Consider the following 18648-nt stretch of genomic DNA (forward strand, 5'->3'; position numbering starts at 1 on the left):
GTGCCACAGAGAGGGGTGGGGGTGCTGTTCCCCTGAATCACTGCAGCATACCAGGACAGAGAGGGGGAGGTGGTGGTGATGCCAACTGGCCCAAACATGCTGGCAGGAGTGCCAGATTGGATCCACGAGCATGTACATACTGGGGTGTCCTTGCAGACACTCAGCAGAGACTCAGCTGGACAGAGCTCAGGGGAATAGCACAACCCTACCATGCCATCCCCTGATGTCATGTAGGAAATGACCTTATAGGGTACCACCTGTTGTTCAGAAACCTGTCGTTTTATGTGTATTAAACAGCCATGAGTGGCTGTATACTATAGCCAGCATGAATTTGTTGCATTCTGCAATCTTAAATTGAAAATATTCCCCATGCCATTCTGCTGCTTCCTATAAGCTCATTTCAAAACAAAACCGTACAAAACTTACAGTCCTGAACTCAGAAGTGCTTGCTTAACAACCCTCTAAATGTTCATGGTGATACACAAAACAGTCAGAGAGAATCCAGAGTTCAAAATGTGAAACAAGAGGGGGGGAAATCCAGACCCCCTATTGGACATTTTTCTGTCATGATTTTTTGAGATTAATTAAAAATCAGCCATGTTCACAAAGTAGCTGTAATCCTATTACTGACCTTGCCCCATACTCTGACCTTCATCTTCTGAAGTTTAAAAGTTTAAAAATGCCTGGCTGATTTTTAATTTAAGAAATTTAACATTAACATGTATTATAGCGCTGGGCATGCTCAGTAAGAACTGACTATCAGTGTTCTAAAAGCCAGACTGACAGCTGTTTGGCTTGGCTAATCGGGGCCACACCCATGCCAGACATTATTTCAATTGAGACAGTCATGGCTTCCCCCAAAGAATCCTGGGAAGTGTAGTTTGTGAAGGGTGCTGAATGGAGACTTCTATTTCTGACAGCTCTAGTGGGCAAAGTGGTTTAATAGTCAGCAGCTCTGACTGTAGCTCTGTGAGGGAAATAGAACATCTCCTAGCAACTCTCAGCACCCTTCACTAACTACACTTCCCAGGATTCTTTGTGAGAAGCCATGACTGCCTAAAGTGAAATAACAGTCTGGTATTGATGTGGCCAGGGACAGCTTTGGTTTAAATTTGGTGGGAGGCTACATGTGCCTGCTGTAGAATAAAAAGGTGGGGGGAACCCTGAGAAAATCTGTTCACAATGTTTTCCTTCCCAACCCTTTCCTTTGCCCGTCCTTCCCCCTCTCCTTCCAATCCCCTCCCCTCCTCCTTTCCCTCCCCTCCTCCTTTCCTCTCCTGTCCCCTACCTCCCCCCTCCCATGGTCAGTTTTACCTATCCTAAGCATGATTGCATGGGAGTAAATCCCACTGAATTCAATAAGCATGCAAATGATCAATCCCTTCTCAGCAAACTTGCACAGGATCCCATTTCTTATCTCCCAGATTAAAAACCAGAGAAATTCACTAATAGGCAAATAAAATCCTAGGGTTTAAGAACATACCTATAGCCAACAGATATTTCTATCCAACTTTAAAAAGCAGGGAAAGTGGGCAGCAATAGCGAATGCATCAGGGGAGCAGGGGGCCTGACCTTCTCTCAGAGATATTGGACTGCCCTACAAATTTAAAAGAGGCACATTTTACCAAATTCTTCCAAGCTACATAGGAAGTAGATTGGACTGTGAAAGACCAACCCCAATTGTGTTTGCATTTTGACAAATTTGTAGGGCAGTACAATATCTCAGAGAGGAGGTCAGGTCTCCTGTTCCCCTGGTGCGTTCACTATAGCTGCCCAATTTCCCTGCTTTTTAAAGTTAGAAATATCTGTTAGCTATAGGCAAACCCTTCTTGGGGTTCTTAAACCCCAAGGGGTTTTTTGCCTATTAGTGAATATTTGCGTCAGTCATAATGGCCACATGAATTGCAACTTACTGGACTGGTGAATGTCAATGTACTGCCTTCAAGTCGATTCTGACTTATGGCTACCCTATGAATAGGGTTTTCATGAGGCTGAGAGGCAGTGACTGGCCCAAGGTCATCTAGTGAGCTTCATGGCTGTGTGGGGATGTGAACCCTGGTCTCCGAGGTCGTAGTCCGACACCTTAACCACCACACCGGCTCTGGTAGCTCCAGGTAAAACCTGTTGATGCATGAAATCCTTTTTCCTTAAAGTGAGTGTTAACTCATATTTTTAGTTCTTTTGAATTAGATCATTTTTTTTTTACATCCTGATATCCCTTAGAAAATCTCCGGATGCTCCTCTGCAAAATATTGGCTACATAAATGAAAGTCAAACTACAATTTAGGCAATTGGAAGATTTCTCTTGGCCTTTTACTAAAAGATAATTGCATGTTATCATCTCAGCTGCCCTCTTGAGGCCGCTGTTTACCACTTCTTTAGGTCTCTCTCAAAGATTTGATTGCTTAATATTGTGGATTCTGGAAAAAAGTTTTTTTCTGAAGAACAATTGTCTCATTCTGAGAAATTGTCTGTACTGCAGATTTCGTCTAAGAGAACTGGAGTGTGAACGATCAAATCTCAGAAGTGGGGGGGTTATCTACAGGGACGCTTTCTGTAAACAGAAGTGTTCACATATTTGTGAACAGACACACATTGCTAAGAGGGACAAGATGTGCTGTTAGCCAGGCGTTTGTTTCGGGTGAGTACCTTTGGCCTTGAAAGAGGAAGCAAGCGGAATAATCCCCCCCTCTGAACCACAGCAGGGCACAATTGTGGGCCTGCCTCGCATCCCCCCTGGCCACCATGCTGTGGCTTCTCTCTTGCTTTCAGGCATTCTGTAGGGTTTTTACCAGTAGCCAGTAGAGCTAATCTGTGGCCCTCTAGATGTTGCTGGATGACAAGTCCCATCATTCCTGCCCATTGGCCATATCAGCTGGGGAGTACAGGAGCTGGAGTCTAAGCACATCTGGAGGGGCACTGTGTAGCCTCTCCTGCCCTCCTCTGTGCTCAGCAACTCTCCCGTCTGTGGCCAGGCTCTTCCCCTGCTGCCTGGCAGCTCTGAGGCAGGAGTCTGCTTGGGAATGGGATAGCAGGTTCCCTTCTCCAAGTGTGCCTGATGGACCTTCTTTCAGTCTCCATTTCCTCTGGTCTTTGTGGAAGGCAGCTTTGGGAAAATGCTTCTCCTCATTGAGGTCCAGCCAATTGCCCAGCTTGACATGAGAGAGACGGGAGAAGAGCTGCCCCCTTGGGTGCTCCCTTGGCTTTGGGAAAGGGCCCTGTTGTGCTCTGGAGCAGCCCAGAAATGCACACAAAGGAAAAAAAGTTCACAACCCTGAAACAAATACAAATACAATTTTAAATTATATCAACAGAATGTTTGAATTTTTTCCATAGACTAAAATGAATAGCACTTCTTTATGCCACTTATAGGCTACTGGCAATTAAAAATAAAAACATTCATTATGTTTTTAGGAGCACTTATTTTTAATTGGCAGTAGCCTACAAGTGGAATAAAGAAGCGCTTTCCTTATATTTATTCACACTGTTCATTTTAGTCTATGGAAAATTAAAAATCTATGTTTATATAATTTATAATTTTATGTTGTACCTTAACTGTGTTCTTTTGAGCAGCCCCAGAATCCAGGAGGTAAATCTGGGTTTGTTCATTATGGGTTGAACAGAGGACGGGAGGGTCTCACTCCCTGGTGTGCAAAGTACACCCCGCCCCCTGAGACTGCTTGTTGTTGGGTCTGCGCCATGGACAGAGGCTGTGGTGACAAGCCAGGAATAGGGAGGCCTTGGACAAGCCAGTTATCAAGACTGTGGAGAGAAAGTGAGTCACCTTGGAGGCAGGATCAAGAAGCAAGCCAGAAGTTGGGACTGGAGAAAACCCGAAGGATACAGGAAGACTTCAGAGCCCAGGGAGATCATGTCACTCAAGCAAGGTTCAGCTGGAGCAGGAAGCCCTCTTAGACATCTTTCTGTCTAGGAGGATCCAATGACCAGTCTGGATGGGCTGAAGCAAATAGATGATGCAATGTGCAGTGCTGTGGACCACCACATGGGGCAGCCACACACAAATCCAAAGGCACCCAGTTTGAGCCATAATCTCTCCTGACAGCTTCACAAATGCATGGATGTATCTCAAGTCTCCTCTACACGTATTTGTTATACATGTGAGGTCATGTCAGACTGTCTCCACATTTAGAGTAAATACATGGAAGAGGATGTTAGGCAGAGTAGTTTGACAGCACCAATAGCTGAGCAGTGTGTGCGCAAATCTTTACCTGAAGTAGCACACCTCTCCCTGGATAGAATCACACTGAGACTCTAGGCTTAGGGAAAATTAGAAAGCTTGTTTTACTTGTAAGAAAAGACTTCCTAGTACTAACCATCTAAGCTGGAGATGCAAAGAGCCATGCTCGATCTTTGCTTCCATGCTGCTGGTGAGAGGCAAAAGGAATACATCTCCTCTCCCAAGAAGAAGAAGAAGAAAGAAACTGGAAATGTGGTCAGCAGCCCTGGGAGTATCAGTCTTCTAATCAGGTCAGCATGGAGATCAAAGGACAGTGAGACAGCCTAGGAATCTTGGAGGTTCCCACTCTATCTTTAACCTCATGCAAGCCCGCCAAGTCTGAGTTGCATCCCAACACTTCCAACAGGAGAAGCAGCAGCATGCAGTCAGATTTCTCTCTTCATGTCTTTGATCTGTGCAGAGAGGAAATTTGTGCCAGGAGCTCTGATGATTGGCAAAGGAATATATGAACAGATACCAGTGATGCTGTCTCATAAGGGAGCCCAGGTGCTGGATCCGGCCAAAGGCCCACCTGGCCCAGCATCCTGTTCTCTCAGTGGCCAATCAGATGCCACTCTCATGTGGCGATATGAAAGTTCTATCAGTGTGTGAGTATTAGGATGTCTATCATGGTCCATTCACACATGCCAAGCATTACAGTAATGGAGGAATGAACATGCATGCCAGATGAGTGGCATCTGAATGTGTCAACAGATTCCACTGAAAGCATTGCGGTGATGTGAAAGTTATGTTTATGGATATGTATTTGTTTCAACATTGCTAGGCCTTATAGCCACCAGGGGATGGGTATGCAATGCACATGTGAACCCGCCCATAGTATATCCTGTGACAGATCAGGCCCTATATGAGGATCCCCCCTTTTAATACATCCTTGTAGTTAGCAAGCTCTGGGTTGCACAGTAAACAAATTGCAAAAAGTCACTACATACAGCTATCTCCAAATAAAAATACTTAGGCACACAGAAGTATTCTTTCTGAGACAAGCCAGTTTAAAAGTATTTCTCTTTACTAGCAAAATCTTAATCCTGTTGCAGAAAAAAGCCTAATCGTGATGTTAACACAAAAATGCATGCAATCCTAACAGAGATGTAAGCAAAGCTTGTAATATAAATGTGTCTGACCAGATCTCCATAAGCAAATAGAGTAGTGAACGTTCCACAAGAAAACTCCAGGTTTTAATATCAACAGCTTGTCTTTTTATATACTTTTGAAACATATCTCATGTAATGTTCTGTTAATTACATACATTACACATCTCTCTCATGTTCTAAATTAATTGACAATTGATATAAAAATTGCTATGTTTAATCAAAAGTTATTTCAGAGTAACATAAATCCTGCTAAATATATTGAAATAAATTGAATACCCATCAGACAACTATCATTTTTTAAAAACGCAAGCTTGGAAACAAAATGCATGCATCATATTTTAATCTTAACAAGATCAGGGTACCAAGGCCAAATTAACAGTTTATTTAAAAGCATTTCTAAACTGCTTAATATTTAAAAATCTCTAAGCAGTGTACAAAAACACAACATAACAATAAAACAGTATCATGACATAATAATTAATGTATTTTCTGTTTTCTATATATCCATGAAATGAGCTAATTATGGCATACTACTGGCCCAACACCTTGAGTGAAACAAGTGCATATCTGCTAGCTTCTTGATCAGAAAAAGAAAGATTGTTTAAGATTTATGTCCAAGTTTCAGATGTTTCATAAGCAAGGTAACTGAAACCCCCACCCCCACCTCAAGGCAACAACCTTAACTGGGCCTTATTAGGCTGGGAAAATGCGTGTGTTTGGTTTGTTCTCATGTTAACTTTGAGGCAATTACATATTGCATGTCTCCATTGTGCAGGGAAACTTGTCACAACCTGCATATCTTACATTAGCATGATTGACTTGTCATTGCCTAAGCATCTTGTGCAAGGTGAACCTCCAGATCAGTGGCCCTCCAGATGTGGCTGAACTGCACCTCCTGACTGCTGGGCAGGGGTGGAGACTCTGTGGTGCTCCCATCAGGCAGTGACCATCCTGGTACCAGTAATTCTTCCCCTCCCCTGCTGCCTTGCTGCCTCTGGGCCAGATCATGGGAAGATCCCCAGATCTGCATCACTGTAATTTCTGTATAGTAGTTTTGCAACGCATTTTCCCTTCCCTTTAGTGGATATAATGGCCTGGGTCCCTGGGATTGCAAGTGCATTTGGTCCCCAAAACCGTTCATTGGGGTTGGCCTGAACTTAAGCAAAGTCAGCATCACCTGCAGCAAGAGTTAAAAGTTACGGAAACGCATGTGCTCAGGCAAGTCTGGGCCCTTACATACAAACTCCAAAGAGAAACAACATTAAAATGTAGAGTTGCTCTGTCACTTTCTACTTTAAAATTCTTTGGTTATCCTCATGAATGAAAATGTGAACAAAACTTTTCTACCACACCATGGTTAAGATTAAGGCTGAGCCAAAATCACCTCCCAAAATCATCTCCCTCATGTAAAATATGTCTCTGTGTGGGATATCTGCTGCATTATGGGGGGAGGGGATAAATTTCTCTGGAATTTTCTGGAGGAGGCTGCACTTATCTTGCTGTGGCTGGTAGGGAGGGATAGAAGGTTCTGCCCATTTTGGCTCTCACAGTTTCTCATTTTTCTAATCTTAAATTTAGTTCTCCACATTTCTGCAGCAATTTGTGATTTTTTCTTAATCATTAAAATTCTGAGCATTTTAGTTAGAATTTCTCCTACTAAACACATTTTTGCATGCAGTTTTCACTAATGTACAGATTTTTGCAAGCAATTTCTCCTAATATAGTTTATTCTTGTATGTTATTTTCACTGATATATTCATTTTTATAATCACTTTCCCCTAATATATGCATTTTTGTAAGCATTGTTTGATTGGAGAACTGCATTGCAAACTTCAGATAAGTGTGACTTTCAAAGGATTGCTGTGAACTTTACAAACAGCTTTAAATGTGAACTGAATCCAGTTTCTGCCCCATCTTTACTGGCAGGTAGCTGTGGAGAGGGGTTCATGCTACTTCCCACCAGCACACTTCTTGTAATGCCATGTTGGGAATAGCACAATGCAATCTGATGCGATGTCGCTCCCAACCAAGGCAGAGAGAGAGCTTTGAACCATGTCACTGGGCCAATGGAATCCACTCCAGGTTTTAGTCTAAACTTTCTAGGACCTGTCCAAGCTGCTGAAGCTGAAAAACCTTGGACAGCTCCTTGGTTCAGACTAAAACCTGGTGTGGATTCCACTACCCCACTGACACGGAGCCACCAGCAGCCACTGCACCACTGTGAACCACACAATACTTTTTTTGACAGATAGAAAAAAATCCTAGAACAGGGGAGTGGTGCTAGAGTTCAGATCAATCCCAGCCTGCATAGCTAATGGTCTGGGATGATGGGAATTGTAGTCCAGCAACATCTGGACAACACAGGCACCCCACCCCTGTTGCAAGGTTAAGTAAGTAAGCGGCAATCCCCTCCCAAAATAATTGGATCTCTCTCTCTTTCTCTCTCTCTCTCTCTCTCTCTCACACACACACACACACACACACACACGCAAAACTGATAGGAATGTTTCATTTGCTCCCCCTTGCCTAACAAATAGTTAATTAAAAAATCAGCACGGCTCTCGTTAAGATATTGTTGGGCCGCTTGGATATAGATGGATCCATTTCAGATTTGGCCCAGGGTGGCTTTACATTGTTGTTGACAACACTCACTGGCTGCTTCATAGGACATTTCTTGGCAACAAGAGCTGAAAATGTCCGTGATCCAGCAAATCTATTGTTCTGATTACAAAGCAGAAAAGGCTGGGATTTATTCTACAGCAGATTTCTTCAGTTAGTTGTGCAGGCAGATTGAGTGCCATTCCCTACAAGCAGAGGCACTGAGCTGCTCGATTGGGAATATACTGTACATATTTTGCATCAAATAAGCTGAAGCTTCTGTAATGTGGAGTGAACTATTTGGGAGCGTGTTTCCACTTCCCCTCTGGGGCCGTGGTGGTCTCACGATGGCAATGCTGGTGCCTGTTTCCTCATCCTCTTCCTTTTCTCCTTGATTAGGGCAGCATCATAATAGCTCTTGAACTTGATCAGAAAGATTGGGATTGGGACAATAATGGTTAGCACTCCACACAGGGCTGTGCAGGCTCCGATCACTCGGCCAAATACACTGATAGGAAGAATGTCTCCATACCCTACAGTAGTCAAAGTATTCACTGACCACCAAAAGGAAGAGTCAATGTTATGAAATTGCATGTCTAGATTGTCGCCTAGGAGCTCTCCATAGTAACAGAGGGCACCAAAGAAAAGGATTTCCAAGGCAAAAATGATCATGAGGATGAGAATCTCTCTCAGGATAGCCCTGAACGTGTAGGGCAGGGCTCTCAGCATCAGGGGGGTCTCCACAAACTTGAGTATCTTCAGGAGTTTGACGATATACACCACCCGGAACAAGCCCAGCCACCATACTAGAAAACCCTCCTCATGGGAATGTCCCAGTGAGAAGAGCTCGATGAAGACCGGGAACAGGGAGATGAAATCAGCCACATTCAGGGGGTTCTTCAGGAATTTCTTTATGTCTGAGCAGGATGTGAGTCGTATGAAAAACTCAAACATAAACCAGAGGATGAAGAAAAGCTCCAGGTGGAGGAAGTAAGGGGCCACTTTGTATGAGGACACACTGGAAACGTGGTGGTAGTGATGGTAGTAGTGGCCATCTCCATCAGTGTGGTTTTGGATGATGAAATGGTCAAATGCCTTGGATTCCACGCAAAGAAGGATGATGATAGTGACAGTGGACAGCAGGGAAGTGGCTGCCAGACCCTGCAAAGAAAGAGGAGGACTGATTGTCGCTGGTGGGGACCATCCAACACCAAAGCCCCTCCCCCTTTCCAGCCACCATCTCCTCTCACCTTCACTTTCCTGAGGTTCACATACACGATTCTGACCTGTGGTTATGGCATAGCCCACAAGAGCCACTCTGGCAGTAGGCCCAAAGAGGGAGGTCCTTCCTTCCCATGGTGGCACCTCTGACATCCTCAGAGTCTTCCCGACCTAGTTGAAGGAGGGGTGCCGATGGACCCCCAGGGAAAGGGGCACAACCAGGTGCTGAGCCGGGTCCTTCTTTCCAGCTCTTGTTTCATGCACTGATGGGCAAGCTGCCCCCACATCCCCAGCTTGCTTTGTAATTGTTTTTCCCTTTCCCAAATGTCATTGAGAATCTCAGGGAAGTTTCCCCTCTCAAGAAAGCCTCTCAATGCCGCCAATGACAGGGACATGTGCTGTGCCAGCTCCACCTCCCCAGTGCAACCAGCCTGGGGACTGAAGCCAAGGCTGGTTGCAGGACACAGCATCCCCCCCCATTTTCTCAGGTTCTAGGAGAGACAGGCTGTGGTGGACACACCAGTTGCCTGCCCATGAGCCACACCTGGAGGGGGAAAGGGTTGATCTGCTAATCAGTTTTGAAATCCCTTTGACGCTGGGGTTTTTGTTTTTTTTAAATGCACTCAAGCTGCTCTGGCCAGTTTTTTATTTATTTATTTATTTATTTATTTAATTTGTATCCCGCCCTTCCTCCCAGCAGGAGCCCAGGTTTTTGAGTAAAAAGGGGTGGGGTTTGACTAGTGTCGCCGCGTGGCCCTGTTTTCAGGAGAGAGAGATGGAGACACATTGGAACCGGCAGAACAGGGAATGTCTTTCTGTCCTCAGAAGTGGGGAGAGTTGCTGCTGTTGCACTCCGGTCCTGCTTGGGGGCTGCCCAGAAGAGGCATCTGGTTGGCCACTGTGAGAACCGGATGCTGGACTAGCTGGGGCCCCTTTGGCCTGGTCCAGCCACTGGGCTCTTCTTAGCCACAGCTGGAGCTTCTCTTTCTGATGCCACTGCTGCTGTTACTCTCTTTCCCCTATTTCTAAGTTTAGCCACACTTGCTGCCACTTGACGTGTCCTTATCTAATTCCCCTCCTTAGATCCATGAAGCTCAGTGGTCTGGCTAGTGTCAGCAACACTCCCTGCATTGTCCCAACTTTGGTGAGTAATTCCTCTAATCTCAGACTGGTGCACCTATAAGTAAGCTGCTGGTCTGATCTGAATCCTGCTTGCTTGGTTCATCCTTTTGGATTCTGTAACCTGCATATTAATCAATATCCCAATTTGTAATAAAACTGTTTATCTGGTCTGTCTCGGCACTAATTCCCCAGCAGACTACTGTGCAGTGTTTAGGGCTGGTCTACACCATACATTTAAAGCACATCCAACACACATTTAAAGCACATGATGTTTGCCCCAAAGAATTATGGGAACTGTAGTTTGTTAGGTGCTGGGAATTTGTTGCTCTGTGTGGGGAAACCACCAGTTCCCAGGATTCTTTGGGGGACGTCATGTGCTTTAAATGTACATTGGATATGCTTTAAATATATGATGTGGATCTGCCCAAATCTCCCTATGATGCACGTGACTCTGATCTTAAGACCTCATTGTGTATGTCTGCCAAGTACACCTACGCATGTGTGGGTATTCATGTGCATGTGTGATTGAGGGCAAGTAGTAGCAATCCATTACCTCTTGGCAGCATGGGAAATATAGGTTGTGGGCCCTCTAGTCGCTTCAAAAGCAGTGAGAGTGGCTTTTCTGGCTGTGTTTTGAAGCAACTCTGCCCTCGACTGGAAGCACCTCCCTTCCCGTCTGCTGACTTCAGACCTTTCAGGACCGCCCACAGCAACATGTTGGGCCAATCACTGTCTCTGCCTGAGCCTGTAGCAGACTGTTTCCATTGGCCACACTTGGAAGACAAATGGGTTGATCTACCAATCAGTTGCAAAATCTGCCTGAAGCTGCTTTTAAAAAAAAAAAAATCCACTGGAGCTGATCCAACCAGGTTGTAGAGTAAAAAGGGGCCAAGTTTGACTAGCGTTATGTGCCCCTGTTTTCAGAAAAGAGAGGTGGGGACACACTGGAGCCAGCACAACAGTAAGCGTGTCTCTGCCCATAGTTTCTGAAAGCTTCTGATTCAATCCTTTGTGGTGAGAAGCATGTAAAACTGAATGCTGCTAGCTTGGTTCATTCTTTCCCGTTCTTTAATCCCATTAAGGACCAGAGAAAGTCCTTGATAAGGAAGCTTTGTAGGTGCTTCCAGATCAAAGTTCTGCTGCCTAATTAAAAGTCTCCTAAAATTAAATTCCGATAAGTGTGACCCTCCCAACCTTAAGAAGAGATTTCTGCTGCTTCCACCAACCCCCTCCTCTTCCCCTTTGCAGTAGAACCTTTTGGAACAGGGGGAGGGTGGGACTGGCTATGAGAAGAGCTTGTGAGAAGCAAACCCATCACCTTCATTCTAATTCTCCTGCCTTTCCATTTCAGATATCCTAACCCTAAACCATTTTTAGGACTTCATAGGTAATAACCAGCACTTTGAATTGAGCCTGGAAATAAATACACCTTAAACCAGTAAAAGTACAGAGAAAAGAGCACTCCAGGCAAAGCCTCGCCTTCATCATTCTAGATTGGCTGTTTGTTTCTAGACATTCTCAAAGGCATCCCACCAGGAACGTGGTCCCTCATGTTACTCAGAGGCTCACAGAACCCCTGGCACCTTAATGACACATATTGTTTGAACACTTGTTTTGAGAAGACCAGTGTTCTACTGTGCTAGTAGTGCAGGCAGCCATGTTTGCACCTCATGATGCTGAGACTGGAGGTCACCAGAATGGCGAAAGCTGCTTAGAGGGCACATTGGCGATCCCACAAGGGCAGGAAGTCCATACCTTGGACCAGAGCTTGGAAAAGTTACTTTTTTGAACTACAACTCCCATCAGCCCAATCCAGTGGCCATACTGGCTGGGGCTGATGGGAATTGTAGTTCAAAAAAAGTAACTTTTCCAAGCTCTGCCTTGGACCATGTAAGTCTGCTCTGGACTTGGCTTTTAAGCATCATGGAATCAGTGCTCCCTATGAGGAGAGACTGAAAGAACGGGGCATGTTTAGCCTTAAGAAGAGAAGACTGGAGGAAGAGGAGGGCCAGGAACTCTTCTCAATCGTCCCAGTGTGCAGGACACAGAATAATGGGCTCAAGTTACAGGAAGCCAGATTTCAATTGAACATCAGGAAAAACTGCCTAACTGTTAGAGCGGTACGACAGTGGAACCAATTACTGAGGGAGGTGGTGGCGTCTCCAACACTGGGGCCTTCAAGAGGCAGCTGGACAGCCACCTGTTGGGGGATGCTTTAATTTGGATTCCTGCATCGAGCAGGAGGTTGGACTCGATGGCCTTAGAGGCCCCTTCTGATTCTATGATCCTATTATTGTACTTTTCTGTTTTCTATTTTTTTGTTTTTCTGTTAATTTTTGGTTGAACCCTTAATGTGAATTTTGTAGTTTATTCTTTTACTTTGTTTCATCGTGTGCCCTGCCTTGAAATGATGGCATGGCCTTCAATGAGATAGCGAGAGAGACTGATGCTATCTGTGGTGCTCGTGGGACAACAAGGAAGTCCAGTCTGTGGAGGGCAGTCAGTCAGCTCCCAGCTTCCTGTGGTTGATTCTGCATCCTGCTTATGGCTCTGTGAAAGGAGCCAGCTCACAGGCCCCACCGTGTCAACCCTGAGGCTGCTTCCATAGCAAGAGCCACAATCATATGGCCCAGTGGGTACGTGAGAGAGTGCTGTGGGTGCCAGTCACAAAATGGCTGCCATGGGGTGTGTGGCATAACACAAAATTAGAAAGAGTCCAGGCTTGGTGGAGCTTTCCCCCATAATTGTATTTCCATACTGGAAAAGGCTTAACCTACTGAATTTTTGCCTGCCATGCACCTATTATAGGCACAAGAACCCTGATTTTCCCAATGCCAGCCCAAATCCAAAGCCTAGACTGCTATCCCGTACCCACTTACCTGGAAGTAAGCCCCATTAAGCACAAAGAGTCTTACTTCTGAGTAATGTATACCATTGCACCTTAAGCTAACTATACAGTGAATTCTTAATGGGCCCCTGGTCTTCAGCTCCTGCAAAGCAGGAGACAGGCCTAACCCTCTTTGCAAAGTTTTCACATTTTCCTGGGGGTGGGGGAGGGCGATTCTTTAGCATTCACTTATTGCCTAGTACTACTTGTAGAAAATAACTCCTAGCATGAGAGAGTCAGAATGGGTGCAACTGATAGCACTCAGCCTCACCTACCTCAGAGGATTGTTGTGTGGACAAAACTAGGGGAGGCGAAGCTACGCGTGCATCTTCCTCTTACAGCGGGGATGGGGGCCGAAGACCAGTTCAGCCCTAGACCACGCCCCCCCTGAGTGTTTCTGCTGAGCTGGAATGTGTGGCAACTGTGATGGTGTCACTTCCTTGGCGGCTCTGAGGAGGGAACCCTTTGACTTGTGCATGTCAGTCAAATGTGGCCTGCTGTGCAAAGGGAAGAGTTCCCTCCCAACTATGACCTCACCCACTTTTCCCTCTGGCCGCACCTAACATTCCCCCCCCCCCCCACAGAGCCCATCTTGGAACAAATGTTATTACCATTGCCCATCGAGAGGAATAAGGCTTTTCAAAGAGATCCCATAACCTGGGCCGCCACCAAGTCCACCGCCGGCCATTCCTTCTATCCGCTTGGCCCAGGAGGCCCTGGCCTGCCTCTTGCTCACTGACATCGCCCACATCAAAGTCTTCCTCTTGGCCCTCTCTCGTACTTAGCTTCCTCCAGCAACAGGGGGCCAGCTGGGGGCCTGGGATTTCCCAGAATGCCAGCTCTTCCTCGAAGACCGACCTACAGACATCTGTGGGGCAATGGAGATGCTTGGTCCTGTAGTAGTTGAGCACCTGCCCAAACAGGCTGCCACTTCTGTCAAAGAAGAACTCCTTGGTGTTGGGGTTGTAGTCAAACTTTGTGCTGGCCTGGGGCTCTGTGAGACTGCACAGCTTAGTCCCTGGGAAGGCCTGCAGCGTGCTGGGGTACGTTTTGTAGCGAACGCCTCCAACATTCAAAACGATCTTTCCTGTGGATGCCTCCATTTGTCAGTTGGATGATGAACCAGCTGGCCCCTCTTAGGGATCTGGGAAAAAACAGAAAGAGCCAAACAGAAGGGAAGTTCAGTGTCAAGTTTCAGTCGTTTAATTATCATTTTGAATACAATAACTTTTCAGAGAACTACACACACACACAGTTCTGCCAGTTGTTGCTGGTGGTCTGGGGGTAACTTTCCCAGCCACATAATGCCGCGGTGCACCTTCAAATGCCTGCCTGGCATGGTTTAACAACAGCCACCTCCCAGGCAGAATACATTATAATCTTCTTTTGCTGGCAACAGCTTCCAAACTGTTAAATGCACCTCAAAAGTGCATCCAATTCTATTCATGTTTACTCAAAAGTAAGTCCCAGTGATTTTAGTGGGATTCATTTAGGGAAGGGGGGAGAAATTTGATTCAGTTTGCATTTAAAGGTGAACCTACCAAATTTGCACCTTCCACAACAATGCATGGACTGAAACACGCTGGATACATGTTATCTAGGGGCAAAGCTTACAAAAGCCCTCTAAGGTAGATCGGTGTTACCACAGATGGGAGAGCTGCGGCAGAGAGAATGCAGCTTGCCTAAGAGGACCTGGTCAGTTCATGGCAGAGGTGAGAGCCCAACTGGAGATTTCCCTGTTGGATGCTCTAACCTACCAGTTATGTCGCTCACATTTTTTAAAAAGTCTGCTACAACTGGCCACTTTTATTCTGAAGAAACAGCAGGTCCAGACTTCTGTTTCAGAAAATGCTTCTGATTTGGGCCAGTTTCCTGACAACCCCCCTTCCCACCAGCTGTTATTTGCCCCTAAATGTGCTGCTTACTGCAAACAGCACCTTTATGTAGAAACCCTGGGCTTTTAAAAAAATGGCGTGAGCAGGTGCCTCCGTTTCTTTCATTCTGGATTAAATGTAGTTGCTACTTAAGGATGCACACTGAATCCTCTTTGAAAATATTGGTAGCATCATCATTGGTGGCTTTTGCTGTTTCCTTGGAAATTCCTGCAGATGTTTTGCCTGAGGAGGAAAAGTAAAATTTGTCTTTTCCACTTTGGCAAAATTTCAGTGGAAATCGCAACTTTGATACAGCCTTCTGATTTCTGCCTGTGAAGCACAAAAGCTTTCTCCTGTCCAGCAGTCAAAATGGGTTCTGCATCTTTTGTATACCATTCCACGGTGTGTGCATGCACCAGGAAGCTACAGTTGGCCTGGGTGCATCGGTGGCACATCTACAGCCCAATCAGCATACCAGGTGACCAACTGTTTACATGCTTCTGAAACAGCACTCGGCATTCAGCACATGGAACCAACAGTGAAAATGATTGCATCTTTTGCTTTGCAAACGTCAAAGGTCTGCACAGATTTAAGAGTTTTGTAGTCCAGAAGTGTTTCTTATGTGGAAAGTGCACAGAACACTCCTCTGTGTAGGAAGATGCATGGAAGCTGGTTAAAGATTTTATGGACTTTTGTATTTTTTTAAAAAAAACCTTTTATTGTACGCCATCCAGCGACCTTTCCGTGTGTGTGTTTGTCTGTGTCTCTCTGTGTGTGAGAGAGACGTGCCTTCAAGTTGATTACAACTTACGGCGACCCTATGAATCAACAACCTCCAATAGCTTCTTTTGTGAACCACCCTGTTCAGATCTTGTAAGTTCAGGTCTGTGGCTTCCTTTATGGAATCAATCCATCTCATTTGGCCTTCCAGTATATACATAATGTAAATCAATAAATGATTATGGTCACACTTGAAGACTGCATATATTTCTTTTTCATGAACAGGAAAGCCAGTATAGGCCTGAGTGCATCCCTTGGCACATGGACATATGTGTCAAAAAAGTTGTGCCTGCAGTGGTCATACCAGACGAACAACTGAGACAGCCCTCAGAATTCAGCAGATGCCATCACTGCAAATTTTGCCTCATTCTTATCTGTCTCTCTCACCACCCCTCCAAACCAAAAATTCGCCTGTCATCACCCCCTTTTCTCTGATCTGCTTGAAAGTGCAAAATGCCACCGTTGTACCACAGCACACGGCACCCAAGCCCCACACAAGCATGGGAAGAACCTGAGAGGGAAAGCAGCAGCGTCAGTCCTTACCTTTACACTCCTGAGGCAGCAGTGGGTGGCCAGAGGGAGAAAGGGAAGAACAGGCAGACAGCAAGGGAGGAAGCCAGTGGCATGGAAAACAGGATGTTTGGGGGCCCAGTTCCAAGTGTGGAGCCGTTGGATGCCAGGAAACAAAGCCAGCCAATCCAACAGAAAAGCTGTTTGAGCCCCCCTGGCTCCCCCCACATACTTTCCTATCAGCAACAACTGACTATTCTTTAGAGGACCTCTTTAAACAAGCCAGTAACTTCCTTGCCACCCACGGCTCCTCAAAGAGCGCTGGCCTCTTGGAAATCGACAGAGTTCACATTCTTGGCTCCCTTCAAATTAGATTTGTTATGCAATAAGTGGTGGGGGTGGGGGGGAACCAAGCAAGAACAAGTTGTTTTGTTCTTGTCTTTTCTGCCCAACTTTGTGGCCTTTCTCTGACAGCTCCTGGGTAAAGATGGAAAAATCAGGGCATTTTCACATCCAAAGTTTTAAAACTGGCTCTGAGGTGCCCTGGATTTCAAATATGGAAGTAAAGCATATGTTTCCCATATGAGTGGCGTTCAGGTGTGAGCCTAACACAGCTCACTGGGTGACCTTGGGCCAGCCACCCTGACCCTAACCCACCTCACAGGCTTGTTGTGAGGAAAACACGGGGAAGGGGGGATCACAGAGCCCATCTCGAGCTCCTTGGAGGGAAGGTGGAATATATGCCTTCTGCAGCCAGTGCAAACTCCCTTTTCTCACTGTTTAGAGCCATTCCTCTCTGCCCTCTGCTTTTTCCCTGTGGATCCACCACTCTGCATTCTGCTCCCTCAAACAACTCTTCATTATCCCTTGTGGCCTTTTATGCTGCCCAGAGCACATACGGATTGCTACCTCTCTCTCTCTCTGCCCTCCTCCCCCAAATCACAGGCCTGGACTGCTCCACGCAGGAAAGATCCTCCGCTACGTGCTCCAATGCATCCCCTGTATCCTCCTGGCCCATCTGGATCAGGCACCCAGGGGTCAAGGCGGCAAGACAGGCTAGGCTGGTGGTTGTGGGCACCATGGACAGCTGTAAGCAAGCAACTTGCTCTGGACTCTTTCTCCAGTCCACCTCTTCCAAATTCCACCACTTGGCCTGAAGATGGTGGTTCTAAAGGGCCAAGCCCTCCTCCTGGCCTGAAGACAAACACTTCTTCACCTTCCTTGTGGCCTCCCACTTGGCATGCTCTCTGCACCGTTTATTTATTTATTTTATTTATTTATTAAACTTATATACCGCCCCATAGCCAAAGCTCTCTGGGCGGTTCACAAGACTAACATCAAAAATACAATAAACACATAATAACAATTTAAAACACATTAAAAAGTTTTAAAAAATTTAAGAGGTAAAAAACAATTCCAACACATGCTAAAACATATTAAAATGCCTGGGCGAAGAGGAAAGTTTTAACCTGGGGCCGGAAAGATAAAAGTGTTGGCGCCAGGCGTATCCCCTCAGGGAGATTGTTCCATAAGACGGGGGCCACCACTGAAAAAGTCCTTTTTCTTGTTGCCACCCTCCGAGCTTCCCTATGAGTAGGAACTCGGAGGAGGGTCTTCGATGTTGAGCATAGTGTACAGGTAGGTTCATATCGGGGAAGGCGTTCCATCAGGTATTGTGGTCCTGTGCTGTGTAAGGCTTTGTAGGTTAGAACCAGCACTTTGAACCGGGCCCGGAAACATATAGGCAACCAATGCAAGCGGACAAGAATTGGTGTTATATGTTCGGACCGTCTGGTCCCCGTTAACAGTCTGGCCGCTGCATTCTGCACGAGCTGTAGTTTCCGAACCGTCTTCAAAGGCAGCCCCACGTAGAGTGCATTGCAGTAATCTAGTTTACAGGTTACCAGGGCATGAACTACTGAAGCGAGGCTCTCTCTGTCCAGATAGGGTTGTAACTGGGCCACCAGCCGGAGTTGGTAAAAAGCACTCCGTGGCACCGAGGCTACCTGAGCCTCAAGTGATAGGGATGGTTCTAAAAGGACTCCCAAGCTACGAACCTGCTCTTTCAGGGGAGTGCCACCCCATCCTGAACAGGTCGAACATCCACCATCCGGTCAGGAGAACCACCCACCAGCAGCATCTCAGTCTTGTCTGGATTAAGCCTCAGTTTGTTAGCTCTCATCCAGTCCAGTGTTGCAGCCAGGCATCGGTTTAGCACATCGACAGACTCACCTGAGAAAGATGAAAAGGAGAAATAGAGCTGCGTGTCATCAGCATACTGATGGGAACGCACTCCAAAGCTCCTGA

General features: G+C 46.0%; 1 protein-coding gene and 1 long non-coding RNA gene across 4 annotated transcripts in view; one reads left to right on the forward strand and one right to left on the reverse strand.

The window, feature by feature from the left end:
* The window catches only part of LOC133371271 (uncharacterized), a 53252-nt gene extending 36591 nt beyond the window's left edge, over window positions 1-16661 (forward strand). For 2 of the 3 annotated variants that reach the window (XR_009759294.1, XR_009759291.1), the window contains 2 exons: window positions 10252-10312; window positions 11642-16661. This is a non-coding gene — a long non-coding RNA (uncharacterized LOC133371271). The remainder of the gene's footprint in view (window positions 1-10251; window positions 10313-11641) is intronic. The other variant, XR_009759293.1, reaches the window with a different exon arrangement.
* On the reverse strand, window positions 5270-16616 carry LOC133371270 (potassium voltage-gated channel subfamily C member 3-like). The gene is made up of 3 exons (XM_061598492.1): window positions 16375-16616; window positions 13789-14321; window positions 5270-9108 (listed from the first exon to the last, which is right to left on the reverse strand). The coding sequence occupies exons 2-3, from the start codon at window positions 14278-14280 to the stop codon at window positions 8290-8292; spliced, it is 1311 nt and encodes a 436-aa protein (XP_061454476.1). The 5' UTR covers window positions 14281-14321; window positions 16375-16616; the 3' UTR covers window positions 5270-8289.
* Window positions 16662-18648: the final 1987 nt, after the last annotated feature.

This window comes from Rhineura floridana, chromosome 16 (genome assembly GCF_030035675.1).
Source record: "Rhineura floridana isolate rRhiFlo1 chromosome 16, rRhiFlo1.hap2, whole genome shotgun sequence".
Taxonomy (NCBI): Eukaryota; Metazoa; Chordata; class Lepidosauria; order Squamata; family Rhineuridae; genus Rhineura; species Rhineura floridana.